A 24204-nucleotide genomic window follows, 5' to 3' on the forward strand; every position below is an offset into this window, starting at 1 on the left:
AAAAAGTATGAAACAGAGAACTGTTTCTCTTAAATTCGTAATGCGTGTAACGCAATTTCTAGATCTTAATTGCAGAAAAATATCTTAATATGGAATTAATTTGGTATATGTCAGTATAAATGATCAAATTGGAGTAGCAGATGCACCAAAATGAGGAGCAAACTTTTACTGACTATATTTGATATTAGAGTTCTATTGACGAGTTCCTTGGATTATGGGAATAATGCAATTTTTTTAGATGTTCTAAACTAGCTATTAGAGGAATACCCAATAAGGTCCTCATATTGCTTAATTAAAACAATTACACTTTTATACATGCAAGGCAATCAACTATCAAATGTAGACAACCAATTACATCTTGTACTCTCAACAAGCTAAGATAATTTAGCACTCCAAATAACACCTACTGCAGCATGCCAAAAGGCATGGAATAATAATCAATCATTCAATTTGAAAGCTAATGAAATAATTGGAAAACAATAGGAGGAGCAAGAAATGTCTACTGAGTTGAAAAACACATTTATAATGTGCTATAATGAGTATGCCATACCCTAGAATGCTACATCCTGATGTAGGGAATGTGACAAATATTTGGCCAATAAATTCCCTCCTCTGGACGACAACGTTGAACCAGCATGTCAGAACATCTGAACAGATGCAGTTCTTCGAGCATTGATGGCAAACCGTACTCCGGTAGTGAATCAATACGAGGGCAATTACTCAGAGTGAACTTCTTCATAGAGGAAAGGCTTGGCAAGGTTGAAGGAAGGCTTCTGAGATTGCAACAGTCAGAGAACTCAAGCTCTTCCAGTGATGTGAGTTGCTCGAACCATACCTCATGCTGCGCTGAGAATTCGACAAGATCAGAGCACTTACAAACCTTCAAACTCTGCAGCGAGGGAAGTTTTCCTAGCATGAGAAAGAGGTTGTTGACAAGGAGACTGCTATCAGTGCAGAGATGAGTGAGACACTGCAAGTTCTGCACCTCAAGTAGTTGATCACCTATAAGCTCTATGGAATTTAGACCTTCCACAGATAAAGATTTAAGAGCAGAGAGCTTCCCAATAGGTGGAAGAGTTGCCAGCGTGAGGCAATTTCTGAGATGAAGAGACTGTAGATTGGTGAGATTTTGTACTAACCAAGATGGCAAGGCAGTTCCCTGATATCCATCAACCATCAACTCTTTTAGACTCATGTTTGGTTGCAGACCTTCAATTACTTCCGTGTTCTTTCCAGATGCAGATTTGGTTTTTGAATTCCATCTCAATGCCAAGGTATCAAGGTGTTCTTTATTTGTTAGTTTAGCTTCAGTTGCCTCTTTTTTGCTCACCACCTTTTGAAGATTCATGATACAAAGTTTTCTGAGATCATTCAAATCCTTCAACTCTCTTATCCTGTGTCCCTCCTTATTTCTAACACGGAATTCTTCGATTTCTTGGATGTTAGTTAGTCGCCCTATTCTGGATATCAGAGAGATAGTTGTGCCGTCCGCGTACAAATGTCGCAGGTTGATCAACTTGGTTATACCCTTGGGCAACTTCTTGAACTCACACCCTTGCAGACCGAGAACTTGTAAACGATACAAGCTACAAACCGACTCTGGTAATTGTCGAATTTTAGTAAAGGAGAGATCCAAGAAGCAGAGATGCTTCAAAAGACTGATCAACTGAGGAAGTTCTTTCGTTATTCCCATGTCGATACCCGATAAATCCAGCACACGCAGGCTAGTCGATTTCTTTAGAAATCCATCAAGTTTATGATCATAATGACCGAAGAGAATCAGAGTGCAGAGATCCCTGCAATCGTATATGTTGCCAATCACATTCTCCATAGTATTCTGAAGAGCTAAGTGTCGAACAATCTGCAGAACTTGTATATCCTCGCTACCGAAGTTAGAGAACTCATCTGACGAAACAGAAAATGCCAATTCTCTCATCAGATCATGCATTGTGTACATGCCGCCATCAGAGGATGGCTGCAAGAAGAACTTCTCCTCTAGTTCATCAAACCATTGCCTTCCAATGTCCTCCAAACTGATCACTAGGTGAGTGCTATCTTTCGATTGAACAAAGCCTTGGGCTATCCACATCTGAACTAATTTATCCTTTTCAAATCTGTAACCTTTAGGAAACAATGACAAACAAATCTCAAAGGAGACAAGATGCTGTATGAACCTTCTTTCAATTTGCAGATATCAGACTCTGTGTACTTCTTCCACAAATTTTCGTCGAAAATTCGAGCCAAAATTATCCCAAACACCTTTGCAGCTAAAGGTAATCCGAATAGATTCTTGGCTATTTTCTCACCTCTGGGTAGTAATTTCTCTTCCCTGATGCTGATTTCCGACCCGTAAAACGCGTAGTACTTAAACAGCGACCAGAGATCATCCCATGGCAAGACACCGAGGACTACCGGAGTCGTCGTCGCCGTCGTTCTCGCAACCTTCTTGCTTTGAGTTGTGACTAGGATTATGCTTCCGGGTGCTCCTTGAGCTAACACGGGAGTAGATCACTCCATGTAGAAATTAGCACTTCATCCCAAACATCGTCGAGAACAAGAAGGAACCTCTTCTTGGCTAGATGCGCGGCGAGGCGCCGCCGCACGGTGGCGTAATCCGTCACGCCGTCGAATCTGCGCTCAAAAGACGTGACCATCTCTTCCATTATACTGCCGGCGTCGGAGTCTCTCGGGACGTGGATCCACCCCTGCAATGCGAATCGTTGTAGACCAACTGCGCAACGGTCTGTCTTACCAACACCACCCATCCCGGCAATGGCGATAACACCGAGATCCGTCCCACTGCGTATATAGCGTAAGATCATATCCAATTCTTTCTGCCGACCAAACATCATATGCTCAAATACGAAGGAGATGGTATGTCTAGAATCCCATGACGACGTCGTTTGATGCGGTCGTTTGATGCGGTCGTCGAAGAGGAGCAAACCCCGGACGGCCTCGAAGGTTCTCAGATCATGATCGCCATCGGACGAGCAGAGCAAGTAACAGCCGAACTTGCCGTTTTCTAGCTCCAAGTCTTCAAGAACGTCCTCAGCATCATAAGCAGCGCCTCTAGTTGCCGCAGCAATCTCCTCATGGCAATGACGTAACAAGACTCCGACCCCGGTTCTTTGAGCTCTCGGATCGAGATCGCCTCCAGCTCGTCGGCGGCCGCCGTGATCCGAGGGAGCAAGAGCTCCAACTCGTCCAGGAAGTCGAGTCCCTTGGGACGATGAGTGTAGTGGTTGTTGCGGAGAAGAGAGCGCGCCATGGCGACCACCTTGCGGATGAGCTCCGTTGCACCGTCCATGGCTTTGCCGAAGAGAGCAAACGGGAAACGAGGGAGGAGGGAAGAGACGACGATATATACTTTTCCTTTTTCGGTACGTTTCTTAGTCGGAGACGAGAGTTGGTATAATTCGTCAACTTTAATCTAAAACGGGACTCTTTTTACCAGTAGAATTGTTTGGAATATTAAGTTAGTCTATTTAAATAGTTAATTAATTAGATTAATTCCCTAGCCTAGAATTTAAAAATAATTTAATATTAATGCTTTGGTTTTGATATAATCTTAATCTTTCTCTATTGTCTTTAAATTATAATAAACTTTTAAGTGTTTTAGACGTAAGAAATCAAAGAGTTATATAGTATACATGTAAACTATTATATATATATAATTTATCTTATGTGGCGGCAAGCAAGTGAAGTAAAATGGTTTAAAATTTTTATCCATTTTATATTATGTTAAATATGAAGATAATAATCTTCTTCTCTTGAGTTTTTCTACTACATTCTTCTTAGAAGAATTCGTCTGTAAGTTGTAGTTGTTGAGGAGTAAAAAGGTAGATAAGAAATTATTAGAGGGATACATAAGGGTGTAATCAAATTTAGCTATATCGAAACAAATTTTGTTTTAAAGATTGAAATTAGTTTTCGAGCCTAACCTAAAATATCAGGCTTGAATTATTTTGAGTACAATTTAAAATTAAATATGTAACCAAATTTAACTTGTTTTTTTATTTATAATATATATTAATAAATATAGATCGGTATGTGTCCAAGCTCGACTAAAAATTAATTTTGAACTTGATCAAACTTGACTTGTTTCAAATATAGAGCCAAATATAGAGCCGAGCTCGAGCAATACTCGCCTTGATGTACAAAGAAAATAATTTTGAGGCATTTACATGTGATGATATACCTTTTGATTATGGGGTTTTGGAAGCATCCACCATGCAAAAAATAAATACCACCTATATTTTAGAAAACCTTCCCTGTTCTACATATTCACTTAGAAACAGGAGCATGAAAAATTCATAATAGAGCAGCAAGAGAGAAATTTCTTATTCACTTGAATTCAGAGTAACAAGGGCAAAGGACAGTCATAACTCATGACAGAGCAGCAAGGGAGAAATTTTTTATTGTCCATGAAAGCTTAAATTCAATGGCAACAAGGTCAGAACAAATACCCAAGTTATATATAAGCTTCATAATTCACTAGGAAGAAGAGGCAAAAGCAATGCATCTAGCTTGTAATATAGAAAAGGTTCAGTTGCAACATCAGTATAGTAGTAAAGTTCTGAGTCATGTATTTGCATAAGGAATACAGATAGACATTCAGTACAGTAATTCGTAGTCTTTTACTAACAGAAGAGGTATCCAAAAGTAACTAAACAATCAGCTATCTTTCATAAGATGATACATTGGACCAAACTTATGTTTTGATTTCGAGTAAGAAAGCCAAAGTGATTTAGCAAAAAGAACATAAGGCCATCAATCACTAAGAAATGTTTGTATAACGTTTTGCGTATCTGTTTCTCCAGCATGAAACGGGGCCAAGGTTATAGTGTATGGAAAGACACCACAGACAGGAGCATCACGAAGAGTCGGACAAGCAACTCTACAAGTCGTGCTTGGAAAATGGTATGCAAGCAAGTCACCAGGGGAATCCTCATCCTGGAGGATCACCAGGTCTTGTGTTGAATCATAAGCAAGTATTGGATAGCAATTCTTTGGATAATCCTTGGATGCTTCTCTTTCCAAGACCCAGTTCTTCCCTTCCAATCTCCAGCATGACATTTTGCACTCTTTGTCTATGATGAAGTAAACAGAACCTCCTGATCCCACCATATTACCATAGAAGTCTCCTCCCTTGTCTGGTGGCACTTTCGTGCTCCACAACTTGTCGGTATCAACCTCATAGCCAAACACAAGCTCGTATTCAAGATCGTACCAGCAAATTGCTCCACCTCCAATATTTAGAAACTGATAGCGATCTGAGTAGAACAAACAAGCGTCTCCCCATGCAAGGGCAAATCCCGAGGATGCTCTCCATGAGGACATCTCCGAGGAGAAAATATAGAATCGAATGCCATCATTATCATCACCATCATCAACATGACCATCATTATCATGGGGGATTTCATCCTTAATTCTAACCATGATGTAGATCAGCTTGTAATGGAGAGACTTGGCTGGCTCAAACATGAGAACATAACCATGAGAGAAGTCATAAGACCTCCGAGAAACATCATGTTTAGGTAAAACAGACCACTGCGAGGTTGCCGGATTGCCCACAAGCAAAGCTTCATCTGAATGGCGGTAGAGACATACAAGTCCATTAGAGGAGGCAACAACCGAGAACCCTCGCGAAAAGAGCCGTGAGGTGGTAGTAGAGATTCCCGCAGCATTGCCAAGTAATGGCTTGAGACTCTCTGGCCCTGGATTAAGAAACCACCTGATGAAGACGCCTGAAAAGGACGCAGGGAGACAAGAGTGCCGACGAGCGAAGAATGGGTCTGCGATCAGCTTATCCCAAGATTGGCACACCGTCTTGAACCTTAACAGGGACTTGGCAGGGAGACAGGAGAGGATTCTGAACATGATGTCATCGTTGAGATGGGGTCTTGCTGTTGCACACTTCATCTTCCGTCTGTCAGACATATCGTCAAACACCTTAAGGGCATGACATTCTAGCAAAAAACACACCCGCCTTTCCCCCACTCCACTTCTGCATTACAGTGAAAACAAACTCAACAAATAACAACAACAACAAAGATTAAATTAGTCTATTGGTACTACCCATGAAGAATATACTGCTCCAAGAAGTTTTGAATTCAACCCAAGAATCGAATTTGTTGACCTTTGCAGTGCAAATCAATGGCCAGGGCAAGAAATGGTGCAGAGCAGCAGATGCAAAATTGCAAATTGATAGCGACCAAGTTTGGAGGAAAAGAAAGTGGGAAGAGGACGATGGATTGCTTTCGTTTTGGTATTTTATTAGGAATTCTAATCCATGACTGAAAGACAATTACAAATAACACCCTTACTTTTGACTATATTAATAATAAATCTCTCTCGTTTTACTTTTTACAAATAGAACCCTTTATTTGCTGAAAAAAATAAGTCACACCCCATAGTTCAGATTTTCGGTAGGTTTCTTTTTACCAAATATGAGGATCTATATGTAAATAATGAAAATTGAGAGGTGTTTTTAATATATAGTGTTATTTGTAATTTGCTCCAAAGGTTTAAATACATTTTACAAGTAACACCCCATAGTTCAGACTAACTATATCCCAAGAACTTTCTTTTGTATTACTTAGCTTATTTATTAGTTATCTTATAGGGTTCTATGTGCAAAGGATGTATTAGAAGGGTATAATAGATAAGCGGTAGTGTTCCATGTTATCCGCTTACGGGATGGAACACTGCTGGCCTTAGAAAAGGTAGGAAAGTTTCCCTTGGAGCAATTTATGACCTTTACCTGTTCGAAGTATTGCCCCAATGGCTTTCTCCTCTGCTCTAAAATGCCATCCTTGTGTTTTTGCTCCTAAAGCAACCTCGCCATCTCGTTCTCTACCACGGAAGCCATCGACCCATGTTCCATTTGCATCTCTACCATCTCACCGAGAGCTCTCCACAGCAATTCCACCTCAAAAGGACCTCCTTTCCCTTCTCCGCAGCCAGAAAGATGTGGAATCGTCTCTCCGCTTACTTGACTGGGCGTTGGAGAAGAAAGACTTCACACCCAATTATGCTATCTACGAAGAAGTTCTCCGCCAGCTCGGGAATTCCGGAGCTTTTGAGCAAATGAAGGGTCTCATGCAAGAGATGCAGCTCTCAGGCTGCAACATTGAAGTGGGTGCTTTTCTCATCTTAGTTGAGAGCTACTCAAGATTCCAACTTTTTGATGAAGCTGTGGATGTAGTTCTTAATCAAATGCAAGAATTTGGAGTTGAAGCAAACACAGATGTTTACAATTTTCTGCTTAATGTTCTTGTGGAAGGAAGCAAGATAAAGCTAATTGAGTCTGTGTATGCAGAAATGGGCAGTAGAGGGATTGCACCAGATGTTTTTACTTTTAATATATTGATCAAGGCTTTGTGCAAATCTCATCAGATTAGGACTGCAGCTTTGATGATAGAGGAGATGGGTAGCTACAATTTGGTGCCTGATGAGATAACATTTACTACCCTGATGCAGGGATATATTGAGCAGGGAAATATGGATGGTGCTCTGCGAGTTAAGGCAAGGATGCGGGAGATGGGATGCTCTCCAACCAATGTGACAGTGAATGTCTTGATTCATGGGTACTGCAAGCAGGGTAGAGTTGAAGAAGCCCTTGGATTTATACAAGAAGAATGTGTTAAGGGATTCAATCCTGATAAGTTCACTTTTAACACTCTGGTCAATGGGCTGTGCCAAGCTGGGCATATCGGGCATGCTCTTGAGATCTTGGATGTCATGCTTCAGGAAGGCCATGATCCTGATGTCGTCACTTATAATACTCTGATTGCTGCTTTGTGTAAAAGTGGAGAAATTGAAGAGGCTAGGGGAGTGTTGAATCAGATGATACGTAGAGATTGCTTGCCAAATATGGTCACTTATAATACATTGATTAGTACAATGTGCACGGAGAATCGGCTTGAAGAGGCAATGGAACTTGCCCATGGACTCACCCTTAAAGGTCTTTTACCTGATGTATATACTTTCAATTCCCTAATTAGTGGTCTCTGCAGGGCAGGAGACCATGCGATTGCTTTGCAAATGTTTGAGAAGATGAAGGATAATGGATGCTCGCCTGATGAAATCACGTACAATATATTAATCAATCACCTTTGTTTCCATGGGAAGTTACAAAAAGCTTTGAGCTTGCTGAAGGAAATGGAATTGAATGGCTGTGCTCGAAGTGTTGTGACCTATAATACTCTCATTGATGGGCTATGTAAGAACATGAGAATTGAAGAAGCAGAAGAGGTCTTTGACCAGATGGAATTTCAAGGTATTTCAAGAAACTTGGTCACCTATAATACCCTTATTGATGGCCTGTGCAAGAATGACAGGGTTGATGAAGCTATGGAACTTATGGATCAGATGGTCGCGGAAGGATTGAAACCTGATAAGCTCACATATAATTCCATGCTCACACATTATTGCAAGCAAGGAAATATTAAAAAGTCAGCTGATGTAGTTCAAAGTATGACATCAAATGGCTGTGAACCTGATATTGTTACATATGGAACTCTTCTGAGTGGTCTGTGCAAGGCAGGCAGGACTCAGGTTGCATGTAAGCTCCTTAGAACCATACAGATGAAAGGGATGGTCCCAACTCCAAAGGCTTACAACCCTGTGATACAAGCACTTTTTAAACAGAGAAAGACCAAACAAGCCGTGAGGCTCTTTAGGGAGATGATAGAGAATGGCGAGCCTCCAGATGCTATCTCACATAAGATTGTCTTCCGTGGCCTCTGTCGTGGAGGAGGACCTATTAAAGAAGCTATTGACTTTTTGGTGGAGATGACAGAGAAGGGATTCGTGCCAGAGTTTTCATCCTTTTCGATGCTATCTGAAGGTCTCTTATCTTTAGCCATGGAAGATACTCTCAACAACCTAGTTGAAATAGTCATGGAGAGAGCTGTATTCACAGAAAGTGAAGTTTCCATGGTAAAGGGTTTCCTTAAGATCCGAAAATTTCATGATGCACTGACTACCTTTGGCCGTTTCCTAAATAGTAGAAGGCCTGAAAGGAGTTACAAGTGAGGCTGCAAAAAAAGGAAGAAAAGGTAACTGACAATTATGGAAGTTCATCTCCGTATATTGAAATGCTTTATCTGTTGAGAATTATATGTGGCAGCACCGCACGGTGATGGTGCAATCTGCACACAGTATTAGGAAAAGCATCTGAATGTAGGAGGAAGATTTTTGGCTGTCAAGGTCTTGAAATTTGTTGTTCTAGGAGTCTCTTTCTTTGCCATTACACATTAGGTTGTCAATTTGAATTAGTATATCTCATCAGAAATTTCATGGAGAGTAGGTTGATTTTTTTAATGATCTATTTTGGGTTCCCATTATGCTATCATTGCTTTCTAGTTGTTTATACTTTATAATTGTTTATACTCAGGATCATACTCAAAATATGAGTATGATTTCGAGTGAAAATGGAATGTGGGAACTCCTACAGTTCCAGATGTTGAATTTTTACAGTATTTATGAGAACTTTCTTTAGCAAGTGCATCTTGAGCAGGCCCATTTGTACAGAAAGTACCTGATATTGCTCTAGATATACAAGTAGATTACTTCTCCAGTTGGCTGACCTGCTTTTCAGTGTATATGGCCTCTTTTATTGATAACCTGCTGCGAGTTTTGCGGCCATGGTTGTCGGATCTTCACTAACAAAGAACAACCCTGAACTTCTATAAAAATCCTAAACCCTAGTGACACGCTCTTCTCCTCACACTGCCATCATCTTCTTCTTCATCCTTACTTCACCAATACTTGAATCCTCAGATCCGGCTGTCAAAGCATTGCTGGAGCAATTGGAGACCACCTCTCGACTCACCAATGAGTCCTCATCTATTTCCTACATTAAATTTCAGTTTAATAGAGTAGATAGTTGTGTGCCTGCATTTTATTCATAAACAAATTTGTATTTTAACTTAACCGCTTTCGTCTTGCAATATTCTGTGATCAAAAGAACTATGGTTACAAAGGACAGGAATAGCCTATTTTCTATATGTTACTGACTTATTTCACTGTCTATTCTATATGTTATATAAGTGCAATTTCAGTGAGTTCTACCTTCAATTATCATGATAATGGGCGCAATATCTTTTTAGATATGCTTCAAATTGGTTTTCAGTGGCCTCACAAAGGCAACTCCCATATAATTATCAAAGTAGATCTTAATGTGAGATATGGTTAAGTTTGGTCTTAGAATGTACAGATCTTTCATTACTTGTTTGGGACTTTCAAGTGAAACCTAGAAAATTATACTAGTGAAGAAGTAGCACAGATTTCAGTTTGTTGGCAGAACAGACAATAAGATCGTGTTGAAGCTGAAATGTCAGATCTCCAAACACTACCCGCAGCATCTGATTTTTGTGTCTAAGATTGTATGCTATTTATTGACTTTCTAACATTATGTCTTCTTATTTTTCTAGTAATTAGTCATATTGGAATTCTGTTTTGCAGAGATGCAAGCATTTTATGGCTGTTAGAGACAAGAAATATGAAAGGGAATCATTTGCAAAATAACTCTTCTTTATTTCAGATTCAAATCCATTTCAGTTGCTATTGGGCTACTTTCCCTCTGAATTGTCCAAAGCATGGTTCGAAGGATTAGCTGGGTTTGCCGATCCTCTTTCACCATTTCTCTCTCTTTCTCTATTTCTCATTCTCGCTCTTTTAGTATTTCTCTCTCATTCTTCTTCTACCATAGCTATTGTTTTTAAGATGCAGAAATCCAGCTCTGACAAACTCCACCGATGCAGATTCAACTCTGATGACCTCGACTATGTGATTTTTTTTTAAGTTTATTTCTCTCTATCTTCTCTTATGCAGTTTCTTTCTTCTCTCTGGCGGCAGAGTTTTTTTTTTTTTTTTTTTCTCTTTTCGTTTCTTCCGCTCTCTCTCTTCTTCATTGCAGCAGTTTTAAGTAAGTACTTTTTTAGATTTTAGGCTTTATATATGAGTAATTTAAGTGATTTACTTTCATAAAAGCGGTTTAACCTATTTCTCTAAATAGCTTGGAAGTTCGTCTATTTGTCTAATTTGTCTAATAAGTTTGAAAAATAAACCTATTAATATGCCAAAAAAAGTTCACAAAAAGTCAAGAAGGAATAAATATTCTCTCTCAGCATGTCTTCATATTTTACTCAAATATATTGAATATACGAAGAATATTCATTGAGAAAAAAATAAATAAAGAGATGCTCTTTTTAATTTATTATAAATGTAACATAAAAGTGGGAATTGATAGCCTACAACAATCATCATATCTTTAACTTTTTCTCTCTTTATTTTCTTCAAATAAGATAAAAACGTAATGAACATTGGGGGGTTTTATATATAATTGAGAGGGTCAAATGTCATTAAAAAGAAATTGAGGGCGTCTATGAAAAATTAGCAATGGTTTTTTAGCAAATGATTCAATAATAACTAGGCAAATGCTTCGATGCACCTTACAAAATTATAATCTTAATCCAACAGCTATAATAGCCCATTTTTATACTCGGTACCGATTCCAAAACCATTATGTAAAAAAAAGAGTATATTAGTTAAGAAGATTTAATTACTTGTGTTTAACTTCCCAATTTTCTTATTATACCCTTCGAAGATCTTAATCATTAGATCTTCATCAAATAAATAATTAAGTTTACGGTGAAGAAGAAGTATACCCTTTTTTTCTTTTGTTAAGATTTCTCTCTTAAATATAATTATGTCTTAATTATATGAGATATTATTTAATATTAAATAATTTAAATTTGGTTAATCTTAAACTAATGGAGATATATGACTCCGCGACTCCGCGATCGCCCTCTGTCAGAATAAGGTAAAGCTTGAAGATAAGTTTCGTACTCTATTAATTTCTCAGTCCCTCTAGTCGGGTGAGCGCCGACCGGTCTTTCGGGCGGATCCCCCTGAAAACCATACGTGCGGGTCTCCCCGCATGCGGCTCACGCCATTCGAGGGGGCTTAATCTCTTTCAACAACAAGGACTATAATTAAATTTTCATCAAGTTAATTATAAAAAACATCAATACCCTTATTTTGATATATATATACATTACTCGCAGTTAATAATATACATGTCTTTTACTTGATAAAATATTAAGATAATATAATTGTCAAAAAATTATGTACAAGATTATATATCTAAAAAAGAAATTATCTACTGAACCGGTAATATTTTTCATTCCTATTATACCCTTAAAGATCTTAACCGTTAGATCTTCATCAAATTGATTAATAAAGAATTAACTCTACTGTATAGAAGAAACGCTGTAAGAACTGTTAAGTTCTCTCTCCTAATCCAACAGTTGAGATAAAATAATACTAAATAAAATTAACCGGAAGTATCGATCATATGAACGGGAAGTATCGATCATTTTTCTAAATTATAACTATAAATTAGTCACTTAACTATTTATTTTTTTTATAAAAAATAAAAATAATAATAAATTGGTCGTAATTGAAACTCCTATTATTAAGATGATTCGACACTAACCAATTAGTTATAAAAATAATTTTTATCTATTTATAAATTAAAGGTATATAAAACATTTTATATATATGACTAGATTAACTGATAAACAAAATTAGAATTTAATTATTTTCTTATTACTTATCCTTTGTTTCTTTACTAATAATAATAGAAGTGTCAACTATAAGAAAGAAATAAAATATGACTAATTTACTCTTATAATTTAGAAAAGTGATCGGTACTTCTGGTTTATATGATCGATACTTTCAGTTCATATAATCGATACTTTCGATTAATTTTATTTAGTATTATTTAATATTAATTATAAGAAAAGGATTAATAGTTATTATTGAATAATTTATCTCGAAATTAGAGTCTCGATGTAATGTAATTATCTCGTATTCAATTTAAAGGGGTCGATGTGTATTCGTTAGTGTCATTTTCTTAATGGGTAAGGGTAAAATCGGGAATACACGACCTATTTGAACCCTAGCTAATAAAAGCCAGAATACTTCGACCCACTCGGATTAGGGTTTTCGGCGGCTTGCTCAGAGAAAGGAGAAATCGTAGGCCTTGGAAACCCTAGCCGGACTTGAAATCATGGTAATTTTTCCCTTCGATCCTTGGTCTCACCTTGCCGATTGGAAATGGGAGAAGTTAGAACTCGATTTATTGTTTCTTGCGATTGGATACTGTTAAAGGAGTTGTCGTCTGCTAGAGTTTGGATCTGATGGCAAAATTAAGTTTCCGAGGTTATTGGATGCTTATAAGGGATCTGAGATATTGATAATGTATTTCATATTTTCACGTTTGGTCTATTAGAGCTTGGATCTGATGCGAGCGTGACTCTTCTAACTATTTTGAATGCAATTTAGTATATTTTTGAGAAACATCTGAGACTTGTTCTGCCTTTGTTTGTTTTGCTCAAGTGTTATCTATGTTGATACAAGCTTCTTGTGTTATCTATTAATTTCTTTGTTTTCAAGCTGAATGAGATTGTACTGTAGCTTAGGACCAGGAAGAGACGAGTAAGATGTACTGTTTTATTTTTTAAATTATCGGTTTTGCTGTGAAGAGACATGCCGACTTTACTAGGAGTTATCATTTATGTTAATTACATGCATTGTTTGGTCATGAGACATTTGGCATTAGAATTAAACTTATTCAGGTACAAAATCTGGTTATGTTATAACCTTTTATCTGCTTTCAATCTTTTCTTAAAGAGTTATGTCTTTTTTATTGGTTTTCCTCTGCCTAGAAATGGCTCGCTCCATGCTTACCATCGTGATAGTATTTGATAATATCATCATAATGAGATTAACGATGAAATCCAACTTATAAACTATAAAGTAGAGTACTGAAATGGTCTCAATATGGTATGTTAATTAAACACACTTTGTAGACTAGTGTATCACTATATTTTGATATTGAATTGGTTATTAGGATAAAGTGCACACGGCAACTAAGAGTACTTGTTTGATCAGTTGTTGGATTAGCAATAGCTGGCCTCCTATATGAACAAGATATTTATCAGAGTCTTGGACTCATATTTAGACATCTTAGCTCTAGGGTACAGGTAACAGTGGCTGGTCCTAATTTGGGTGTAGGTTGTCAATTGCATGCTCTTATGTCCAATCCCCCTTTGAACACGTTGAATCCTAACCGGTGACCTCGAGCACAATACGGCTAGGACAAGAGGTTCTATCAAGCAGTTGACAATGGCCCAAACGAAAGTCAAAAGACCTCTAGCTCATAGTTCGATTGGACATGTAGGTTATATTCGTACTGGTTTCTCATGTGGAACCATAGAAGGAACTTTGTACAAGTAAAAGTATTGGTGGCAATGCTGTCATGTCTAGCTTACAAAGAGGTAGGAAGTTATTGACTTATTCCTAATAGTTATTTGATGATTTACAAAATCAAATTGGGAAACTGTTTTTATGCTATGAAGAGTTACAGTCAATTGATTTGTAATGGTTTTGAGTACATTTATATGTCTTAGTATTTCTGAAGTAGTAAATAATTATTGTTTTGAGATAATATACAAAAATTGTTTGTTAGTGCATAATGCTTCATTGCAATATTAACTTGACAATCATAAATTCAGGAATGTATGGTAAATCCTTTGGCCAAATATTTCTTTGGTTATAGCTGGTTACAGTATAGCCAAACAACATTCTAGCGGGAAGAAAGGAGCAGGAATAGAAGAGCTAGGGCTTAGTAAAATTATATTGAATAGGTTTTGACCTTATATTTTGTATTGGGTAAGCATGTCTTGTAGGTGAAAAATATTGATCAGTGTGCAATTAACCATTAGCTGTTATTTAAGTTTTTTCTATTGACTAATGTACTTTTACTGATGGTGTCCCCTGATTTGTTTTGTAGGTGAATGTTCCAAAGACAAAGAAGACTTACTGCAAGAATAAAGAATGCAGGAAGCACACCGTCCACAAGGTTACTCAATATAAGAAAGGTAAAGATAGTCTTTCTGCTCAAGGAAAACGTCGTTATGACCGAAAGCAGTCTGGATATGGTGGACAGACAAAGCCAGTTTTTCATAAGAAGGTAATATTTCCTGTTCTCTTATGCTTTATGAATGAGTGTTCACTACATTTTATGTTTCATTATCTTTTAGGAAACTAATAGTTGATGCAACCTATCTGGAATGCAGTTCTACTTGATTCTTGTTTGCATTACAAAGAAGAATTTAGTTCCTAGTGTGAAATATGGTTAAGTTTGATGTTAGGACTAACATTTGGTTTCATTTCTTATTTGGCCATTATTATTATACTTGTGTAGCATAACAATTTTCAATTTTGCAGGCAAAAACCACCAAGAAAATCGTGTTGAAGCTTCAATGCCAGAGTTGCAAACATTTTTCACAGCACCCAATTAAGGTTACGATCTTTATATGTTATATATTACTTTCTAGTATTCAACTACATTCCTGAGAATTTATTCATTTTGGATCTTTTTTCTTTTCACAGAGATGCAAGCATTTTGAGATTGGTGGAGACAAGAAAGGGAAGGGAACATCACTTTTCTAATTTGCTTCCATTTTATTGCTTGTATTGCTTTGCTTTTTCTCAGGACTTGTTACAAGTATTAGAGAAAGTTCCCTTTAAGTTTTTAGTTCGTTATCCTGGGTTGACATTTTCACATCATGTACTGAGCGTGGCACCTGTTCTCAATTTTGTAGCTAAAACTTTGTTATCGACTTGATGCTTGTTTAGTACTGTGCTTAATTCCTGGTAAGTCCTGCTCCATCTTAGTCATTGATCATCAGGACAGCATTAACTGGCAACTAATTGAAGGCGTCAATGATATTGCTTGATTTTATCTAACTCAACTTTTGTTTTTAGTTGAGAAACTTTATGTGGTTGAGATAGTATTTAGCTGCTGTACAGCTCCTTTTTTTATCTTTTGATGAAGACTATCAATATTTTACTAAATGCAGCTATCTCTTGGGGATGCTTTTTGAAATCTGTTTATATGATCTTCAACAAATGAGAAGTACCTCTTTGTACAACATGCTATTTTATAATGTAGAATTCACTCTTGAGTGTTCTATAATTTTTTTCTTCTAAATTGGGCTTATATGGTTGAATTTTTCAGATTGATTCTTGATCAATATCTATTTCACTTGTGTCATCCTTTAAACCCATGTTAGGTTAAAGCCCTTCTTATGGTTCTACTTGTGCTTTTCTGAAGAAAAAGAGAAGATTTGGTCACTATTTTTTGTTTGATTTCTGTATACTAGAACCCAATCCTTAGCATCCCCTGTATGTCAGGAAACTTTCATAAAATACCCTGAGTAGGTTATCTTAAGTAATTTAATTGATGCTACTGGGGCCCAGTTAGAAATTGTGAAAAGAGAGGATTTAATCACAATAAATGCATAACCAGTGTTTTATTTGATGCTATTTTGGATACTTTATGGCTGGTGACTTTTGACCTAGGGTTTTTACACGGTATCCAGTAGATAAATTGTTGAAAAGAGATTAAGCTTGTGAAGAATATATATATATATATATATATATATATATTTGCCTAACATGATATGGTTCATAATCCTTGCTGCAGGAATTTCTTGCAACTGAGCTACTTGCAGATTTATTAGATCAGGCTAAGATATTTTACTATTTTACTGTACAGTTGCTGAGTATCTATCTCATTGATAAAACTTACTTCAAAATAAAGAAAATATAATTACTAAAAGAAAATCTTAGGGGTAATTAAACCTAAGCTTCTGAACTATTATTCATTTTTATATAGATCTTATCATTTTTTGTGGCACATTGATCCCCTTGACCATTTGTTTGATACCTGCATAAAAATGTATCAGAAAATTAATAAGAGGGTATATGTGAAGATAGGCAATGGTTAATTAACCCAAATAGGACATAGAGAGTATTCATATCTCTGAAAGATATTCCAGCATATTTCCAAGATGTCTAGTTAATATATTCCCCTAATGAAGTAGAAATTTCACCCAGAGCATCAGTGTATCTTATTCCTAGCTTAAGACTTTTGAATTCAGTTCTCTACTTGGCTTAATTTACAGTGGGAGATCCTGCCCTTCACTGAACATGGACCCAGAAATCTCAGAACTAATGTAGCCCAGCTACAGCAACAAGTAGCAAGAATCCAAGATGAGATCCATCAAAGAGATTGCAAGCAGAGCAAACACCATAATCTGGACAAGTTCTCCAGCCTTTCAATTAATGGCAAGGCATCTCATGCTGCTTGTCAAATGCTAAACAACAAATCATCCTACTAAACCTAAGGGTCCAAAGTTTATCCCTTACTCCATTTCTCTGGCTGTTTCCAGTGAGGTAAGGACAATAAGTTGTGTCTAAGCCAATACATTCTGCGACAAGAATCATTCATTTTGAGGACCACAAGGTCTCAAGTGTTAGACAACAACTAGGTTCTTTATTTAATGCTTCTCTTCACAGGAAACAATGAGAATAGATATGTGCCTCTGGACACTAATTACATAAAAGATGCGCAAGGCTTTGAAGAGATAATATATCTGTGTAACATGCTACAGCTATTGCTCGCTATCGCTAGAGCTCACAAAATTGGTTCTGCCATGAACAATCTGCATAACCTACGGGGAATACATATCGGACAGAGATCTTCGCATAGCATCTTCCAGGTACCTGTGAAACTTCACTGCTTTGCCTGCAAAGAGATGAACAAGATGTGATTAGTCACTACATAGCGTAGTATTATTGCGCAGTATCAGAGCCAACAAGAAAACTCAGATGTTGAACACCAAAACTTTAGTAGTAAGATAATGGCAAGGCTGTTCTGATTTAACTTTCAGATGACTATTTTACAGAAGTATCCTTAATATCCATCCAAGTTGATTCTTAATAATACAACATAAAGAGTGAACAAACAATAAACTGGTTATATAGTATATTAGCATTATAGAAAGTAGAGCCACAAAACACAATCATTTTAATTAGGTCCTTTAATCAGATCTGGCAGAAGAGTGTCATTAGCATATGCTTCATCAATAACAATTCAAGTAAATGATGATCACTTAAGTTTATCTAATCCCAGCCTGGTTTCTATTATCATTCGACATCCTGCATATCTCATAAAAATGAAGGAAAAACACCACCTCTTTAATTTTGTCTAGGAGTTCAAAGTCAATCATAAACTTCAGATGCAATGGAAATTATACATATAATGATTCTCAGAAAATTAAAGATCTGAAATTACCTGGGAATAGAGGAATGTTCCAAAAATTGCAATGGCTGCTCCGAGGGCATTGATAGGTTGAACAGGTGTATGGAAAATTATGATCGATGCGACGATGACGGTTATGCGCTTCATTGTGTTCCCAATGCTAAATGTCAAAGGAGAGATTTCATCCAACGACATGTATGAGACCTGGTTGTACAAATGGTAAAATACACTTTGTGCTGCTACCCACCTGACCATTTGGAACCACATAAATGAACTCAGGTATTGAAATAGAAATGTAATCCAGAAACAGTGCATTCTCATATCAGTGATAGCTAGATTATATCTTGTAGATGTAAAATTATACTCAACAGAAGCAAAACCAAAAGTATCTGATCATCTTATGCATGCTATATCTCACAACTATAACCAACAGGAATGATGAGCAAGATAGGTGGTGAATTCTGATGATTTCATCACCCACCAAACAAGAAAGCAAAATATTAGGAGAAATTCCTCACAAAAGAACCAGTTGTTCTAGTCTCTTTCTATTCTCTGGAATTGAGCCAACATTGTAAAAAAGAAGTAGACTGCAAGAACTCAGATTTAAATGGTAAGAGTAAGGTGTTTACTTTTTCTCCTAGCTAGTAACAAAACAATGAGAACTCCAGAGAAGAGTGGCATGATTACCAGATGAAATTGGGACCAATTTGAGAAACAGCCTTCTCCCATCCAGCTGCCCACATCTGGGGGCCCTCAACAGCAATCGCAAATGGGGTGAGAATCAACAAAGAGAGCATAGAAAGGCATGCATAGTAGTTCATCCCACTAACTGATTTGCCCTTCATCCCTTTCTTTGAAAATATATTGCGGAAAACAAATGCGAGGTTTGATATCATGGCTCCCATGAATCCTGCATGTAATTAGGAAGAAAGATCAATGAATATTTCACCCATCTAAAGTCAAGTTTTAATCCAAATGAATAATGACTAACATCTATTCTAATCAAGAATCTCCTGCAAGGTTTTGCAGGATTTGTGAAAGAAGAATAGCGAGATACTTATCCCCCTCGAGTTTCGTTTCTAAGGCAGATGCATGCCAATTAATGTAAATATGTGTATGAAAATTCAACCGTGCTTACCAGTCATGTTAAAGTTCAGCTCGGTCACCGCCGTGAGAGCACACCCCCCGATGATCGGCAGTAGCGACAAATAAACCGGCACCGGAAAGCTCTCGCCGAGGAGAAATCTCGACACCAACACACTAAACGCCGGCTCCCCGCTCTTAATTATATGCGTAAACGAGACCGCCACCTTCGACATGCTCACCGTCGCCGCCACATGCCCAATCGTGTGCGCCACCGCCACCTATGCAGAACCCAAAACCAACCCAAACAATTTAAAACACAAACATCAAGGAAACCCCCCCAAAAACCTCGAATCCGATCTAAAACTCGATTTTTATTTTTTATTTTACCGGAGCAAGAGCTTTCCAGAAATCGGGATCAGTTTTGGGCGCCTTAGCGATCCTCGCAGCCCAGGAGACGAGCATTATGAGGGAGCCGGCGGCGAGCGAGAGGGTGGAGGTGAGCCAGGGGTAAGGGAAAACATTTAAAACCTTCTTGTTGTAGATGTTAAACACCACATTGAGAGCCCACCAAGTCGCGAAGTAGATCCCAATCTTGACCCTCTGGGCCGCGGCCTCGGCGTCCGGGAGAATAATGCCCTCAGATTGATCGGCTTCATAAGCTCGAGTCTTGACGGACACGGCTCGAGACTTAGAAGGCGAGAAGAGACGGTCTTGGGCTCGGACGCTGGAACGCTCGACAGGCGTTTGATATAATGGCTTCAGAGAAGAAATAGAAATGCGAGCAGCGAACGAGGTAGGAGGAAGAACAGAGGATTGCGGCGGCAAAGAATGGGATTTGGGTCGGGTAAGATTGGATACGGCAAAGGCCGACAAGGATTGTTTGACGGAGATCATGGTCGCCAATTGAGCTTTGCTTTGGCCTTTGAGGACGACGTAGAAGATGAGAAAGAGAGAGAGACACGGAGAGAGAAGAGAGCTCTGTTTCTACTTATAGGAGAAGGGAGGAAGCTGGGGGAGGGTAAATTTGGAATTTCAAATATTAATTTTTATTTATTAATACGAAACTCCATAAATATTGCTTTTAACCAAACTAGGTGTCGTCGCCAAACTAACTAACCTAACTCCACAATTTAGTGCCACTCTAGGCTATCAGTTTAATTATTATCAAAATAATTTTAATTTATATATGAATTCTAATTCCATGAGCAATCTTTATTGAGCCAAAATTGCAAATCTTAGATATTTCATACTTCATAGGGCCTGCTTCAACTCCACTTAATAAAGGCCAAAATGGAATCAAATTGCCATGACAAAGTGGATTTGGATTTTAGCTAATATATCAAACCCAAAGATCTTTTTAGCTATAATACAAGCAATAATCTGGCCCACTGCTATTAGAATAATATGTTATTAGTTTCATAGAATGCAATTGCAATGCCCTCACTTTATAAGTTTGAAAATTTTGAGAATATGAGGGTCAATTGCAAATAAAGGTTTATAAATTTTGGGAGAAATTATTGCACATTTGGTCTCACTTATTTAAAACAAAAATAATGTACTAGAGGTGAAGTCATTCCACATCCTAATTTTTTTTCTTCACATTTTAATAATTTTTTATCTACCCAATAGAAGCTTTCTACTTAATTTGACAATATAAATTGTATAGAAATTCCTTGCATTTTTGCTTTTTATTCTCATTAACAATTTTCTTTTATATATGTTTTTAAATTTTCAAATATTAGGAAAATATGTGAAATTTCCTCAAAAAAAAAATTAATTATTTTATTAGGTGTTCTTGGTTGCTTTTCACATGCTGCTCTCATGAAAAACATTTTAATTTACTAATATTAAAGTTTAGAAACTATTAAAATCTTTGAGAAAAGGTCAATCCATCGATCCAAGTTTTAAGATCTAGTAGTAAGAAGTGTCAAAGATTTGAGAATTTAACCAATGAATATTTTGATTCTTTTTTACGACTATTTTAAAATTACTATCTCAGTCAGCGATTTTTTAAATTAAGCATAAACTCAAAAAAAAAATTAAAAGGAAAACCTAAATTAATCATAAACTAAGATTTGGAAAGTCTTTTAAATAGTAATCAATCATCTCATTGTGGGAATATAATTTAATAGTTGGGTTTATATATATATATATATATAAATAAAAGCAACGGTTCAAAATTGGCGCCGTACGGACTTCAATTCCCCACCGTTGAAGGGAGCTGCACGTGTCGGAATGCTGGCGAGTCGGGTCACCACCAGACCCCCGGCTCCGGCGTTGCTCACCGCTCGCGTTCTCTTCTCCGGGCCGTCGCTTTCTCCGGCCCACGCGCCACGCCCCACCACCCGAGATCGGTGACCGTCGCCATGCGCACTCACGGGTCCACCGACCGGTCCGCGGACACCGGGGCAAGCCCACTGTTATTTCCCGAACAGCAATGATAATTTGGACGAACGAGAAACCTCCGCGTGGCTTTTGTACGGTTAAGAGGGAGGGAGCGCAGGAGAAGCTGGCTGCTGTTCGGATCTAAACTCAGGCTGAGTCCGGCAAAACAAAGGGTTAGGTTGAGTGGGACTACTTGAAAATTGTTATATTTTATTGGACGGTTATCTTTATTCGTGTACTTAGGGCTGTCAATATAAGCTGAGTTGAGCTTGATTTTGAAGTTTAGATTCGAAATTAAATTCGAGCCGAGCTTGATCTCGAGCCGGCTCAATCAAATCGACTAGATAAGACTTGATATATATATATATATATATATATATATATATTGTTACGAACCAAATCTGAAAAGATCTAGAAGTAAGAAAATTATAAAAATTTATATGAAAGTAGCCTCAAAATTTATGGTTCCAATGGATTTAGTTTCATGACAATGCGATTTCTGGATGAAAAGATATTACTAAAATAGTGTAACAAGGTCAAATAGGGTAAACGGTAATTAACGGACGTTGCGGCGGTCGTCGCAGAGTAGTGGACGGCTGTAAAGTAGGGTGGCTGCTAGTGGAGGAGAGTGGTTAGGGTATGGAAGATTGAGATGCTTTTATGGCTATGATCTACTCTTAGAAAGATAAAGACGATTTATTAGCTACGGTAAAAAATAAGGACGAAAATGTAAATTTGGCTAAACTTAAATTCCTTCAATGAAAATTATCTAACATATGTTCACTTCTATTTATAGGAGTAAAAAATCTCTAGCGTATTAGATCTACATACGAATTATCTGATTTATTTAAAATTTAAATAATAAGATAAAACTAACTAATAATTCACCACGCTTTTGACACATTGTTCTAAAGGTGACTAATATCTCATCTTTATATTCGTATAACTTGTCGTGCCAATCAGTGGATTTGGGTTTATTTTCCTCGAGTCCATTTAGGAACCATTAGATTTTTTTTTTAAAATCTGTAGGCTCAACTTCTCTTTCTCTTTATAGTTGAATTAGGTTTTATTTTAAGCTTCATTCAGGGCTTGATTAAGCCTAAATTAATTCAAACTTACCCAGGCTCAAAAATAGTTTGAATTGATAATGCTTGAAATTGCTAATTGAGCAGCTCATTAAAGCTTGAGTTCAAAATATGCTCAAATTGAAATGATTTCAATTCAAGCTTGATCATAAATCTAGACTCAAAATTTATTTCGATTTAAGCTTGATAAAAGCCAGGCTCAATCAAGCTCGGCTTCGTTTACACTCCTACGTGTTTGTTGAAATATTAAATTTAAAATTTTGTTATAAATCATGAGTTTGTAACTAATCACAACCTTGGATTGATAGGTTGTAAGTATTCATCGATGGATTCATCTTGCCAGATAATTTAAATTTTAAATGCAAATTTCCATCGTGCTAAGGTACATATGCACATATTAAATACTTAATATATATATGAGATCAGATAATTATCTGGTGATAATAGAAGTGATACCATTCCAATGATTGGGCACATAGCATAGCCTATGGGCGGAGCTCGGAAGGAGATTCGCTTATACGAGCTCTCTCATTGGGCCGATCTAGCTCGATGGGCCTCCTGGGATCGATCTAGATTTAGGGGTAGCAATCAGGTCGGGTTAACTTGGTTCAATCTTCTTCTCTATTTTAAAGTTATGGCTTAAACTCCAAATGTAGTTTAGATCAAACTATAGCTTAGAAATTTTTTCATTGAAAATTAATCGTTCAAATACCGAAAATAATAGGGTTCGTTGCCATCAATATTTCTCGCTAAACAACCAAATTATGGAGGTAGTTTAGTCTTCCGATCGATCACTACGAGGGAAACTATAATTTGCCTACCCCTATTTAAGTCAAGCTCTAAATTTTGGGTATATCAAAATATCTCAAATCCAAACGTAAAGCGAGATATTAAGATATTAAATTTTAAGTTATTTTCTTCTAATAACTTATACTTTTAGACTAGTCGATGAGTTTAACGCGAAAGAAAGTGATGCCCCATTTTTATTTTTATTTTTTTGAGAAAGAAATCCCCAAATCTTATGTGATAACTAGAAGCTTTGATATGATAACAAGGAGGTTTCCAATAAAATTGCCATCTTTCCCCCCCTTTTTTTTAATTACTAAAAAGATTTTTCCACAATTATAATATTACTTTCCTACATTATTCATTTTCATGTGTGAATAGATAATATAAGTATGTATACTAAGGGATATATAATATAAAATTATAATGTGTTGGATAATTACACAAACTCTTTATTCAAGAAAAATTGAAGAAAAAATAATTCATCAATGAATTGGAGAGCACTTATCATCTAAGCATATAATCCATTTTAAATAGGAATGAATATTAATTTTAATGTAATCAACATAATTAAGTAGGCAATCTATCTCATTTGTCTAAGATTACGTATATAGTTGTTTTTTTTTAATTTATTCTGAATCCAAATATTGATTTAGAAATCAAACTTCCCATGGGTTT

General features: G+C 36.9%; 4 protein-coding genes and 1 pseudogene across 6 annotated transcripts; 2 read left to right on the forward strand and 3 right to left on the reverse strand.

Annotated features, from left to right (window-relative positions):
- Positions 1-559: 559 nt before the first annotated feature.
- Positions 560-4595, reverse strand: LOC140759205 (putative disease resistance protein RGA3; annotated as a pseudogene).
- LOC140759036 (F-box protein At5g07610-like) lies at positions 4510-6284 on the reverse strand. 2 transcript variants are annotated; one of them, XM_073095488.1, is made up of 2 exons: positions 6140-6284; positions 4510-6007 (listed from the first exon to the last, which is right to left on the reverse strand). In XM_073095488.1, the coding sequence occupies exon 2, from the start codon at positions 5938-5940 to the stop codon at positions 4771-4773; it is 1170 nt and encodes a 389-aa protein (XP_072951589.1). In that variant the 5' UTR covers positions 5941-6007; positions 6140-6284; the 3' UTR covers positions 4510-4770. The 2 variants fall into 2 exon arrangements, with proteins under 2 accessions (XP_072951589.1, XP_072951590.1); XM_073095489.1 differs by having other exon boundaries at positions 6079-6283.
- A 418-nt stretch (positions 6285-6702) lies between these two features.
- LOC140759390 (uncharacterized) lies at positions 6703-10874 on the forward strand. Of its 2 annotated transcripts, none has more exons than XM_073095939.1 (2): positions 6703-9062; positions 10471-10874. In XM_073095939.1, exon 1 carries the CDS (start codon positions 6784-6786, stop codon positions 9037-9039), a length of 2256 nt encoding a protein of 751 aa, XP_072952040.1. In that variant the 5' UTR covers positions 6703-6783; the 3' UTR covers positions 9040-9062; positions 10471-10874. The 2 variants fall into 2 exon arrangements, with proteins under 2 accessions (XP_072952040.1, XP_072952041.1); XM_073095940.1 differs by having other exon boundaries at positions 10550-10874.
- Positions 10875-12987: 2113 nt separating this feature from the next.
- LOC140759579 (large ribosomal subunit protein eL42) lies at positions 12988-15736 on the forward strand. Its single transcript, XM_073096179.1, has 4 exons — positions 12988-13084; positions 14867-15046; positions 15304-15378; positions 15469-15736. The coding sequence occupies exons 1-4, from the start codon at positions 13082-13084 to the stop codon at positions 15526-15528; spliced, it is 318 nt and encodes a 105-aa protein (XP_072952280.1). The 5' UTR covers positions 12988-13081; the 3' UTR covers positions 15529-15736.
- A 1660-nt stretch (positions 15737-17396) lies between these two features.
- Positions 17397-20223, reverse strand: LOC140759578 (glucose-6-phosphate/phosphate translocator 2, chloroplastic-like). Its single transcript, XM_073096178.1, has 5 exons — positions 19658-20223; positions 19323-19548; positions 18872-19094; positions 18218-18431; positions 17397-17668 (listed from the first exon to the last, which is right to left on the reverse strand). The coding sequence occupies exons 1-5, from the start codon at positions 20162-20164 to the stop codon at positions 17657-17659; spliced, it is 1182 nt and encodes a 393-aa protein (XP_072952279.1). The 5' UTR covers positions 20165-20223; the 3' UTR covers positions 17397-17656.
- Positions 20224-24204: the final 3981 nt, after the last annotated feature.

Source organism: Typha angustifolia, chromosome 4 (genome assembly GCF_048772165.1).
Source record: "Typha angustifolia cultivar Huaian chromosome 4, ASM4877216v1, whole genome shotgun sequence".
NCBI lineage: Eukaryota > Viridiplantae > Streptophyta > Magnoliopsida > Poales > Typhaceae > Typha > Typha angustifolia.